The sequence below is a fragment of the Aethalodelphis obliquidens genome, unplaced genomic scaffold (genome assembly GCF_003676395.1).
Source record: "Aethalodelphis obliquidens isolate GAN/ISIS:26980383/991018 unplaced genomic scaffold, ASM367639v1 scaffold30, whole genome shotgun sequence".
NCBI classification, from domain to species: Eukaryota; Metazoa; Chordata; class Mammalia; order Artiodactyla; family Delphinidae; genus Aethalodelphis; species Aethalodelphis obliquidens.
In genome coordinates, this window is record NW_020837974.1 from 14263485 (window position 1) to 14276619 (window position 13135).

The following is a 13135-nucleotide window of genomic DNA, read 5'->3' on the forward strand; positions in this document are numbered from 1 at the left end:
CACTTGTTGGTCCAATACACTAAAAGAGGTTTGTACTCTCAGCGAGAAGACCCGTGTGCTTGGTGAGACCCAGAAGGATACCACTGCCCGCCCCTCATCCTGACGACGGGTGACACTTGGAAAGAACAGCTTACAGAACACCCCCAATTACTTACCGCACGTGTTCTTCCCTTAGAAAACACCCATCAGACAGAAGGAAATGGAGACACAGCAAATTCAGATTTTTTATTCTGGAAAGCACATATGCACATATTTCAAACACAGAAAATTAATCTGGGAGTGAATGCCGTAACAGATCAGCTACTGACCATCATGCAGCAAGGTAAGTGAAATGGATTCGCTGGCCCTCGAAACCCCACAGTGCCTGCAGGAGGGTTGAAAAACTAGGATGCTGAATCCCTACGTACTGCCAAAGAAAACGCAACCGAAGTGGCAGGTTCCTAATGACGAGAAAAACTTACAGATAGATAGAATCAAAACTGATTCAAGTCATACAGTGAAAGGACAAAAGGAAAAAGGAAAGAGATCAATATGATCTGAAACAACCATTTTAATAGTAAGTTGCTGACCTTTTATTGGACTCTGGTCCAAGATGCCTGAGGATGAGCCAGTGTTCCTGCATGGGGTCACCCCTGAATGGCAGACAGACCCTGTCTGTGACACTCTTCTCATCCTGAGGCCCCCCAGCAGGAGACAGCAGAGGACAAGGCCTTGTCTGCTAGTGCCCAGGTAGTAACAGGTCCTCTGGGCTTGCTGAGGGTCAGTGGGCCCAGGCCCCATGGGCTCCCCTCCTCCCTTTGTACACCTGGCTGACGCTGGGTTTCCGGAAGATCTCTGAGAATCACCTGCGAGGGAGAATGCTGGATTTTAAAGTGAGTGACCCGACCTCATGACAAGTCATACCATCCAGGCATTTTTGGCACTTCCTTTCCTCATGCCTAATAGTGTCCCTGCTCCCCTGGCTACAGATGCCAGCCAGTCCCTGTGATTAAAACAAGGGCCATTAATGTTAGCAACAAGCTGGATCGAACAAACCAGTGAAAGTGACTTTTTTCACCTGTCTTCCTTTTATATTACTCTGCCAGTTCTAAATCTATTCCTGTAACTCTACTTCATGGGGATTTTATTAATTCAGTAGCAGCTTCCTCTAAATCTGTGATACTGATGTTTCTAAAGGCCAAGCCAAATGGCTCTTTCTCAATCTTGTCTCAAAGTCTCTAAAGAGAAAACTAAATTAACCGGTTAGCCATGCATCATGTAAGCAACTCATATCATAAAAAAACTGGATAGACAAGTATGATTACTGCGCTTGGAACATACTAAAAGGAAAAAAAGGAATATTAACATATCAAGTTACTATGATGATTATTTTAATAACAACCTTAAGTAAAAGCCCACAAATGTTTTCCATTTAAGAATGCCTGGATATTAAAAGAAAAAAAAAAAGCCTGGGATAAAATGTTCTAGGCCAATATATTTCAGACTGCAGGGCTGGTTCTAATTTAGAACAGAATACAGACCTGGAGTTAAGAGAAAAAAGTGCTGACTGACAGTCGCGCCCAAGGTTTTAACTGCCCTTCTGCTATAACATGGCTTGGGAGAACACAGAAATCATTAATGACTATGGGTTAAGGCAAAAAGCTATTAAGAAAAAGAAAAATGGTAAGAATACAAGTAACAAGAAAGGGCTGGAAAAGATGCACAACTTTTAAAATGAAGATGGTTTGGAAGGAAAACAGGGATAAAGGAATTAATCATCAAAATGTTATAGGAAAGAAAAATGCTTTTGGTTTTCCCGATAAATGGCAAATCAGAATTGCTTTCCTTCAAATTTCACAGGCATCGTTTACTTAATGTTACTGATCTACTACTAGTTGCCATTTCCTTCTGAGAATGTTAATTGCATAAAAATAAATGCCAAAAAACCAAAGAACACCCAGGAAAGAAAACCCATCCCCTCTTCAAAGAAAACAAGAAACCCTGTCATAACTATTAGACCGACTCATCACCCTCTCTCTCCATACTGTCATCTGCATTCCAGAAGAGAACAGCTCGTTTTCACTCTAGAGCCGTGTGTACTTCATTTTTAAGCCCTTTTGAGTGAGGAAGCTGTTTTAACTTTTATAATGGAGGGAAGGGACAACAGAGAAGAAAAAGACAGTGGAACATTCTGTGCCAACTCAACTCAAACAAGACCGAATTCCTCGCTGTCCACGTGGAAAATGAAACTTAGATCTGTACCATGTAAGTGACTTTTAAATATTTAACTTTTTACTCAACATAAAAGCACAAATCTGTCTTAATTATAGTATTAAAATGTGACTATTTTTTCTTCAAAGGAAAAAAAAAACTTAGGTATGTTTTCTTGCAAGCAAAATGGAGAAAAAGGTATTATTGTTGTTACTATAATTATTAAGCCACAGACACATAAAATCCACAAAATGGATTGGGGTGGCTTTGGAAATGCAGTATCATATCAAAGGTGCAGACTGTTTTGAACATTCTGTACAGATCGGGCTGAAACAAGAACCAAAGCAAACCTCAACCCCACCAGCAGTGAAGCGCCTCTGGGACCCTGGGAAAGACAGCATGGCCTGCTCTGACGGCGAGGTCACGAATCCTCTCCGGCGCTACTCAGGATCATCCCGCCAAGTCCGCAGGTGAGGCTGAAGGGTTCTGGCGGTGCCCAGTGCGAAGCACGTGCATCATTGGACCAATTTCTGAACAGATTTTTTATAAATATATACAAATCAGTTACAGGCACTTGAAATGTCTTTGGCTGGAATAACCCAACATTGCAAGATAATGTATTCACAGAGTGTCCAGGCCCAGGCTGGGTTCAGCAGGCAATGATTATGGTTCTCTCAGAAAACGGCAGCCGTGGGATTAGGCATCAGCCAAAGCCACCTAGAAGAGAGCAAGACGGCAGCCCAGTCACGCAGCAAAGCCTGGATAACTCGGCCCCACCAGCACTCTTACCAGGTTCTGGTCCTATCCCAAACCCAGGGAGCCACACCGCACACATCTATCAATCAGTCAGGGGAACTATTATCAGTCAGGGGAACTATTAAACCCCTAAGAAAATAGACCTCATCTAGGAGGGAATGAATAGAAATCCGAGCCTCCTGCAAGACTCAGCTGACCCTGCAGAGCCACTGTGCTGCGATACAGCGTTATGTGTCTGGAAACCCGGAAGAGCATTCTGGGAGGTGACTTCTCAAGCTCGTGGAATCGGAGGGGAGGCAGCCCTCAGGGTCAGCCGCTTGCCAGTGGGGATTAGAGAACACTTTTTTCCCAGCTGAGGCCTGGGTATATGGTTGAAGATGCAACACCATAATTGAGGCTGAGGGGAGATGACTGCTGATAAAAAGACAGGAAGTAATTTCGCTGGAGGAAAGGAATCACCCACAATAAATGGAATAAGGACTAATTGGGACCTTCTGGTGCAATGCTGGGTCAGACCCCACCCACTGCTCACCTTCTCAGGACAAAATTCAGGATTGCTCTGACGCAGTTTGCTGGGTCTGCCTTTGATAACCGCATAGCAAAACATCGTTATTACCATCACGAAGAGGAAGTAACTGGTGTGCATGAGGTGCAAGTTTATTAATGAGCGGTCATCCTAAACAAAGAGAACAAACCAGAAACATGTGCACTGAGTTACTGAGGATTTTAATGCTGGGTTCCTGGAATCAGGGTGCACAATTTCCAGACTTGCGGCAACTATCAATTCACACGGGAATCGACAGCTAAACTATTAACGCTGGAGCTTGTTAAGTGAAGACAGAGTGTTCCCGACACCACCCATACCTTCCCTTCCTAAGGGGGTCCTATGCCCGAATCCCCCCGCCCCTGACAAGGCCCCATAGTGTTTAACCCCTGCTCTTCTCTTTATGTCCTCTTGCTCTGACAGCCCTCAGCTTGCATGGCTGACAGCCCAAGCCTGTGTTCCTAACTCCTAACTCCTTCCTGGGCCTTTCCCCACTTGGACAAGCCCCTGGCTGGAAACGCTGAAGCCGGCCTTGACTCACTCCTCCTTGATGTCCCACAGGCAAGCAGCCACCGGGCTCGGCCAGTTGTTGAGATCCCAGCCAGGCCCCCACTCCTGTTCCTTCTCACAGCTCCAGGCCTCAGGCGCCATCCCATTTACACACATCAGTTGGGCAGACAAGTCTTCCTGACACACTGCTCTACAAATTCCCTAGAGCCCAAACTCAGGCAGTGATGGCCTCGTCCGAGGAGAAAGTCTAAACACCTCAGCGAGGCACAAAGGGCCTTCTGGAGCCTGGCCCCTGCCCACCATACAGCCTGATCCCCATTGCTGCAGGCCCCTGGTATACCACTGTCCACAACTTGATAAAAACGCGGCATAAGGAAAGAGAAGGACGGACCGGGCAAAAAGAAAAATCCACCTGGCATATACGGACAGAAGAAAAGAGGACTTACAAAAATTCAGTGCAGTCTGTTAAAGGTGGGCTCAAGTCAGAGCAGCAAACTAAACTAGCAAATCATCCACTAGTCCATAGTACAGTGCCTTCTGCCCATTTCCTCCTTACAAAGTAAAATCCTACACAGGCATCAATAACTAGCCAGAGTCATCTCCTCCTATTGACTTCTACCTTTCTGGATTCTGAACTATTTATTGCTCAGACTGACACTAACCCAATACGCTTCAGTGAGTGGCTGCGTGGATGAGTAAGACTGAACCAGCCTCTGCTGTAGCCCCAGGTTAGGCACACAGCAGTGCTCAATAAATAACTGCTGTTGAACAAAGCGGGAAACAGAACAGAAGCAATTTTCTTAACCCAATGGGCGGCATGTTTTTCCAAGTCTCCAGCACTCCACCTGGTCTCCCAACCCAGCTGGACAGCTAGAATGGCAGGGGCTAAGCTAACCCAAGGAGGTAAATAGGGCCTGCTCTAACAGTTCCTGGACACACACACACATACACACCAACTGTCCTCACTTACATCTGGAACAATAACTGTAAGCTTGGGATTTAAAGCATGATAGACTTTTCCAATGGCCCCCTTGTAACACCAGAAAGGATTGTAGTCTTGAGCATATTTTGTGTTGGCATCTCTGGCAGTTGTGAAGATCTTGTACCAGAGCGTGGCGTTGCTGTAGGTGTCAGGAGCACAGTGCGGCGGCTGTCTGCAGGAGAAGACGGGGCAAGACACATGCTCAGTGGCCTTGAGACATTTACTTGTGTCTCAGCCACCAGCGCTGGCATAGCACCAAGAAGAGCCACACGTGCAGAATGAATAAGAAACATATTCTCTTGAGATAAATACCATTATATTTTTAGTTCAGTGATTTTTTTTTTTTTTTTTTTTGCGGTACGCGGGCCTCTCACTGTTGTGGCCTCTCCCGTTGTGGAGCACAGGCTCCGGACGCGCAGGCTCAGCGGCCATGGCTCACAGGACCAGCCGCTCCGTGGCATGTGGGATCCTCCTGGACCAGGGCATGAACCCGTGTCCCCTGCATCAGCAGGTGGACTCTCAACCACTGTGCCACCAGGGAAGCCCAATTTCTTTAAAAAAATTAATAAACACGTAAAGAATAAGAAACAGGCATCCGGCACTTAGGAGTCTGGGTGTTAGACTTCTGCCTTCAGAATTCAACCCATGTCCTCTCGCATATGATGTGGCCAGAAAAGGACTCGCTCCTTTTAAGCCCATTTTCTCAAATTATCTAAACTCTTAGTCACAACTGGAAGTCTTACAAAGTTCTCTATCAGATATTACAACCAACAGCAAATAATGCTTAACTTGTCCTACAAACCTCCAAATGTCTAAAACAGATAAATCCCAGGATTATTATTTTTAAAGGATTCACCCTAAGATTCTTTTAAATAGGCTACATCTTGTGTATTTCATGTAATTATAGATCATTATCTCCTTTCCAGAGAAAGAGGCAAGAAAAGCCTTAAAGGCAAAGCGGTTACACTGACAGCTGCTCAAAAAAAATATGAAGCAGGGCTTCCCTGGTGGCGCAGTGGTTGAGAGTCCGCCTGCCGATGCAGGGGACACGGGTTCGTGCCCCAGTCCAGGAAGTTCGCACATGCCGCGGAGCGGCTAGGCCCGTGAGCCATGCCACTGAGCCTGCGCGTCCGGAGCCTATGCTCCGCAACGGGAAAGGCCACAACAGTGAGAGGCCCGCATACCGCAAAAAAAAAAATATATATATATATGAAGCAAAAGTTTCAGAAACAGTAACTATATCACGGAAAATAATGTTCAATTTATACTATCAATTTAAAAAATAACTCTTCCTGGATAATGGAGACGAACAAAACCTTTATCTTTCAGGAGCCTTAAATGTCATTATGGTCACAGGATCAGCTCTTATTCATCTTTCCTGTGGCTTCTTCTACCAACAGGAAAGGCCACCTAAAACTTACACACAGCAACCAGATGCTTTCACAACCTTGTTGAAACACTAACCCTCTGATACTTCTATGCAGAAGTTTTACCTTTAGAAAACCAAAATTAAACTGAAACAATCTTATAGACAGGTCCCAGTAATGACAATTCTACAAAGTAACACGAGGCAAGCTGTCCTGAGAATTTGCTCAGGCATCCCAGTCACGTTTACAGTAAATGGAGCTTCTTATGGGGTCAGGAAAGTACTTACACAGTGACAGGGAACACGCCAGGGTGGGCTGTGAGGGTCATGCAGGCTGTGAACACCACCTGCTCACAGTGGCCGTGAAGGGCACAGTCGTCCGAGCTCCAGGCTGTGGGCAGGGTAAAGGTAATGTTTATCTCCTCGTGGGCTTCTCTGCCTGGAAAGAGAAATTGGTTTTTTGGTAAGTAAAGCGAGAATTCATACATTTATTATTCTCTGGAATCTGAATGAATCCTGACATCAAACCCACCCAGGAATCACCTATCAGCCCACTGAACTGGGACCCCTGCTTTTGTGGGGTTTCAGGAATAACAGCAGTTCCGAGCCAGACTGAGGCCTGCTCACCTGGCAGAGCCACAAAATGGCAAACGGAGAGGGGTCACCTTCAGCCAAGGCCTGGAGTTGCCACGCAAGGGCCCAGGCCATGCCTCAGTGGGAAGGCTGGGGCTGGGTAAGTCATCACCATTGTTACAGCTTTCATACAGCACTCTTACCATTTTCAAACTGCTTTTATATGTACTACTTCACTTAAGATGTACCACTATCCTAAGAACATGACCAAAGAAGTGTTACTGTTCCCCTTTACAAACGAGTAGACTGAGGATCAGACGGCTGAACAGACTTAAGAAAGGTCATGAGACGGGTGAGTGATGAAGCGTAAATGAATAAGGTATTCGAACATCACAGCGGAAGAAAAAGGTCCACTTGCTACGTGGAAAACCCAGATGTCGCCCTTACCTCCTTACATGGGAACAGCTCTCACCTGGTACAGCCAACAGGAGGCTGGCAGGCACTCCCAAGTTCCTTCAAGGACTTTAAAAGGTTCTTGGTAACCAAACCAAAGATGATTCTTCCAAGGCCCAAGCCTCTGGCACAAAGCCTTTCCTGATTATTCCAGCTTCTACTTTCCAACCTTCTCCTAAATCACCTACAATCACCTGAATCACCTACAGTCTGTCATGGGTTTAGCACTAGTCCAAGGGCAGTGCTCAATGTTCCATAAGTGTTTATTTTTAATATTATTTAACAAGCATTTATATAGCATTTCCTTTGTGCCAGGAACTATTTTAAGTGCTTGATGAATATTAACTCACATTACGCTTGTCTCTTCCTTATCCCAAAATTCCAAAGGGAAGAGACCAGGCTTTTTCTAGTTCTTAGCCCAGTGCATTCACAAAATTTTAAGACTAGTAGCAATATCTGTAGTATGTACTGAAAACTCCAAAATGATGAGCCAGAATAAAAAATTGGTGTTTTTAACAGACTCACAGATATAGAGAGCAGACTTGTGGTTGCCAGGGGGTGGGCTGGTGGGGGAGGGATGGATTGGGAATTGGGATTAGCAGAGGCAAACTATTATATACAGGATGGATAAACAAGGTCCTGCACAGGGAACCATATTCAATATCCTGTAACAAACCATAATGGAAAAGAATATGAAGAATATGTATAACTGAGTCACTGTGCTGTACAGAAATTAACAACATTGTAAATCAACTATACTTCAATAAAATTAAAGAAAAATAAAAACTCAAAAATTTTAAAATGTGTGTTTTTAAATATTAAGACCAGAAATAGGCCTTATAATTTTTTCCCAGTCTCCTACTCTTATGGGCTTTTATTGAGAGCCTACTGCATACCAAACACTTTAATAGGTGAAGATGTAGTAGAAATGGTCCCTTCTTGGCTTCGTTTAGTTCAAACTCAACAAAAGGGAAGACATATACAAAAAATAAAAAACAGTCTGATGAGTAAAACCGTACACTCTAATGCTCTGTGTTGTAACAGCTGTTACCTGAGAAAGCCTGGAGAGAAGTGGCTAACACTCACATACCTGAGAGTCCAATCTGATGCCCGAGAACGGTCGAGTACAGATGGGTGACATTGCGAGAGTACCCGCCAAAGGGTTTGAGTGGGTCCAGGGTTAGTGTGATTGCAACTGAGATGTTCACTGGGCCTGAATCCTCCAGGGACTGTGGGGACTGGGTGGACATCCTGGCCTGGCCGCTGGTCACTGTGCTTTCCAGAGCTGTGGTGTCGTTTGTGAGATGCTTTAGTGTTTCATTCTCTGATACGCACAAGTCCAAATCATTAAACCGCAGCAGAAAGGTATTCCAATCCTTCAGTAAAACGAGAGAGAGGAAAACAAGCCTGAGCTGACTGAAAGTGCTGCCAGTGCAGTGACAGTCACAACCCACGGTGTGGCATCACACAACAGGGGGACCATGCCTCAGAGTCAGTCCTTCAAAATACAACAACACAGCATTCAGCCTCTTCTGCTGGCGTAATAGTGTGGTTTTTCAACCACTCTCACATTCAAAATCTAAAATATAAACTCTTCATTGGCATGAGCTATTACACTGTGAGATTAAGCCAACTTAGGAAAATATGTAAAGAAAAAAAGGGTATTAAACTTACAGGAAATGATCTAGCCTCAGAATCAAGCTTGAAAAGAAAGATTGAACAAAAGTAGTAAAATATTAAAAGTATTAATCCAAACTCATTTAGCAGTTACAATTAGTTATTTTTTAAAAATTAAGGCCGCCTTAAAATATTTTCTCATAAGGTCAATTTTCTACACCTTGCTTTCTGTCTTGGGAACGCAAAACTGCAGTAACTACCAACACTCGTGTGGTACTTTCCCCCCTCGTCATGGACTTTGGATGCCACTTTAGAACAGGAACAATTTCAAAAGGGAGGAGAAAAGATGTTTTCAGGCTTCTCTTAATATCTGTACTGATGGTTTAAATTATAAGCAGTTTTAAAACTGACACCAACAAAGTACCCACCAGGGTGTGTGTTTTTAGTTTTAGCAGACACCCAAAGATGAACTCAGGCTAAAATAGCAATAACAAATCAACTGAGGCTGTTACATACAACTTCTTTCTCCCAAGCAACATTATCTACAAAAAGGTGCCAAAGGTGAAGACAAACCAAGTTACATTTTTTTAAAATAAATTTATTTATTCATTTTATTTTTGGCTGCGCTGGGTCATCATTGCTGCATGCAGGCTTTCTCTAGTTGCGGCGAGCGGGGGCTACTCTTCATTGAAGCGCGCAGGCTTCTCATTGCAGTGGCTTCTCTTGTTGCGGAGCATGGGTTCTAGGCATGTGGGCTTCACTAGTTGTGGCTCGTGGGCTCCAGAGTACAGGCTCAGTAGTTGTGGCGCATGGGCTTAGTTGCTCCACGGCATGTGGGATCTTCCCGGACCAGGGCTCAAACCCGTGTCCCCTGCATTGGCAGGCAGATTCTTAACAAGTGCACCACCAGGGAAGCCCCAAGTTACATTTTTAAAAAAAATTTGTTTTTATTTTTGGCTGCATTGGGTCTTCGTTGCTGCACACAGGCTTTCTCTAGTTGCGGCGAGAGGGGGCTACTCTTTGTTGTGGTACACGGGCTTCTCACTGTCGTGGCTTCTCTTGTTGCGGAGCACGGGCTCTAGGCATGCAGGCTTCAGTAGTTGTGGCACATGGGCTCAGTAGTTGTGGCTTGCAGGCTCTTGAGCACAGGCTCAGTAGTTGTGGCACATGGGCTTAGTTGCTCCACGGCATGTGGGATCTTCCCGGACCAGGGCTCGAACCCATGTCCCTTGCATTGGCAAGCAGATTCTTAACCACTGTGCCACCAGGGAAGCCCCAAGTTACATTTTGAATAATTCTAACATTGATTAAAAATGCCATTCGGAGTAATCCCTAACCAGTCAGGTCTACCTTTATAGCCTCAGTTTATCAGTATCTGGCATTTAGTAAGAAGGCAACCAGATATTTCAAATTACATTTTCCCTGACACCTACAAACTCAGCAGACCATTAAAGAACATTAGGGCTGAAAATGAACATCCTAGTCTCACCCCTTCCTATTCCAGACATGAGGAAACTGAGGCCCAGAGCAAATCAGGGACTCTCCAATGCCAGCTGAGTTGAAGGCAGACTTAGAATTGTTTTCTGATTCACAGCACCAAACTTTCCCCATACACCTAGGATCCTCATTTGAAAATAAAATCACTAAATTAATCATAATCAAAGTTCTGCAGCATCTTGCAGCTCTGCTTTCCTGCAGAGTTCGAGTCCATTTTGAACAGCTGGCCAAGGCCAATGTCAGGCCCCATTTTGATTAAGGGCTAATTATCCGGGCTACATCTTAACCATTGATCTTGGCTGCGTGTTCAACATGGACTTGAGCTTTGAGGGAGAGCAATGCCAGGATGCTGAAGAACTTTGGTTGCGACTAGAATATTCATTTTCAGCCCTAATGTAGGTACAGCCTGTTTCGATAACCTTTAAAGATTCAGGCAGGGTCAGAAAAGGGGGAGAATGAAGCCAGCCAGCAGGTATCTTGGTAAGAAACTCTTTGGAAGGGTTTCACAGGAGAAATAGCTAAAACTTGTTACTTTGTATTAGAGACTTAATGTGGGAAGGTGGTCCCTTCTTGCTAACATCACCTATGATCTAGAATGCCACAGAGCACAAGAGGAAGCATAATCCCCGTAACACTGAGCAAAACTCTCCTCTTCATCACAAGGCACACACGATGCAACAATAATGCAATCCCTATCCCCGCCCCCATGGCCACTCTCACCAACGAACACACCCAAGAAGAAAAAGTGTAAGAGAAGACACTCACAGAATCTAAGACGGGAACTAATTTGTCCTAAAAGACACTTATCCACCAGTAAATTCACCATATCATTGATTCAGCATAATTTCTAACACATAAATTTATTAATAGGGATATTGTTATTCACCTCTATTAAACAAGATTATCAACTGTATTGTTTTCTGATATGCAGAAACACTTTTTAAATTTATTTTATGATATTTTTGATTTTTGGCTGCATTGGGTCTCCGTTGCTGCATGCAGGCTTTCTCTAGTTGTGGTACACCAGGGCTACTCTTTGTTGTGGTGTGTGGACTTCTCACCGCGGTGGCTTCTCTTGTTGCGGAGCACAGGCTCTAAGCATGCGGGCTTCAGTAGTTGTGGCATGCAGGCTCCATAGTTGTGGCTCGTGAACTCTAGAGCGCAGGCTCAGTAGTTGTGGCACACGGGCTTAGTTGCTCCGTGGCATGTGGGATCTTCCCAGACCAGGGCTCGAACCTGTGTCCCCTGCACTGGCAGGCAGAGTCTTAACCACTGTGCCACTAGGGAAGTCCCACACACATCTTTTAAAATCTGTATTATGACTGTTCAAAAATTATTATATGCCTAGACTAGCGATTAAAGAGCAACGCCCAAATAATTCACTTAAATTGACCAAAAAATAAAATCTAGAAGGCAAGTTTGTAGATTACTGAAGCTTTCCTTGATAAGAAAAAGGCAAATATCTTTGGAAATAAGATCCTGCTTTCTAATTTCTTTAGAATTTCTTCTTCTCCAATGAAAAAGCTATCAGTACAGCTGATAAAACTCCATGACAATATATGGCTTTAAAATAACAAATGTTGGCTTCCCTGGTGGCGCAGTGGTTGAGAGTCCGCCTCCTGATGCAGGGGACACGGGTTCGTGCCCCGGTCCGGGAAGATCCCACATGCCGCGGAGCGGCTTGGCCTGTGAGCCATGGCCGCTGGGCCTGCGCGTCCGGAGCCTGTGCTCCGCAACGGGAGAGGCCACAACAGTGAGAGGCCCGCGTACCGCAAAAAAAAAAAAAAAAAAATGTTTACAGTTTTTAAAAATTGTAGTTAGCTAATTTAATATGAATAGCAAAGAAGTTAGTTCTTGATCTTCTTGACACAAACATTTTGCAAATATATTTTCCAAAATACATGTTTCACTGCTGAAACAGTCTAACTAAAGCTGGTAGCATTATTTAAATCAATAACTATCTGACTAGGTTATTTCCTAACAAAGTGAGCCACAGCAAGATGCAAGACCAAAAATTCTGAATAAATATTACTCTTTCTCACTGGGATAAAAGTCACAACCAAAGAAAGGTATATGGAGAGCCAAAAGGTGTTTTCCCACTCTATAAAGGTCCAGCCAGTCTGAGAGGAGAACTTAGAATTTACTATACCTCTGCCATTTCTGGTGACTTGATCTCCTTGATTTTGAAGAAATAGCCCAAGGTCAGGAAAGCTATTGCCATGGCGCTTACACTGATCATAAAGACCACCAAGGGGGGCCGGCTGCTGATGTACACCTTCAGGTTCTCCAGGGGGTTGATGTTGAACATTATTCTGATCAGCTCCACCTGAAAGGAATGAATCAGAAGATTCACCCACTGACTCGCCAAAAGAAAACCTATGACTCTCACTTCTGTTTCTTTGATGGTTTGGGGGGATGAGGAGGTCACTCGTTATTGAACTTGAGAACTATCTGATCATAAATCCATTCAAAAGACTAGAAGGAAATAGAAGACCACTAAATGCTAACTGTCATTATTTCCAAGTGGTAGGATCTTGAAAGATAGGCATTCTTTCAGTTTGAATTTTCTAATTATTCTTTAATGAACATTTGCTACTTCCATATTACTTAAGAAAATGTTTAAGTCAGTAATACGACACAAATACAT

At 44.2% G+C, this 13135-nt stretch overlaps 1 protein-coding gene across 4 annotated transcripts in view; it reads right to left on the reverse strand.

Moving 5' to 3' along the window:
• Positions 1-200: 200 nt before the first annotated feature.
• Positions 201-13135, reverse strand: part of TMEM248 (transmembrane protein 248) — a 32035-nt gene continuing 19100 nt past the window's right edge. For all 4 annotated transcript variants that reach the window (XM_027126220.1, XM_027126217.1, XM_027126218.1 and 1 more), the window contains exons 2-7: positions 12638-12814; positions 8465-8750; positions 6637-6787; positions 4971-5154; positions 3479-3622; positions 201-2907 (exon numbers count right to left, since the gene is read on the reverse strand). In XM_027126220.1, coding sequence (XP_026982021.1) covers positions 2887-2907; positions 3479-3622; positions 4971-5154; positions 6637-6787; positions 8465-8750; positions 12638-12796 — 945 coding nt within the window. In that variant the 5' untranslated portion in view covers positions 12797-12814 and the 3' untranslated portion in view covers positions 201-2886. The remainder of the gene's footprint in view (positions 2908-3478; positions 3623-4970; positions 5155-6636; positions 6788-8464; positions 8751-12637; positions 12815-13135) is intronic.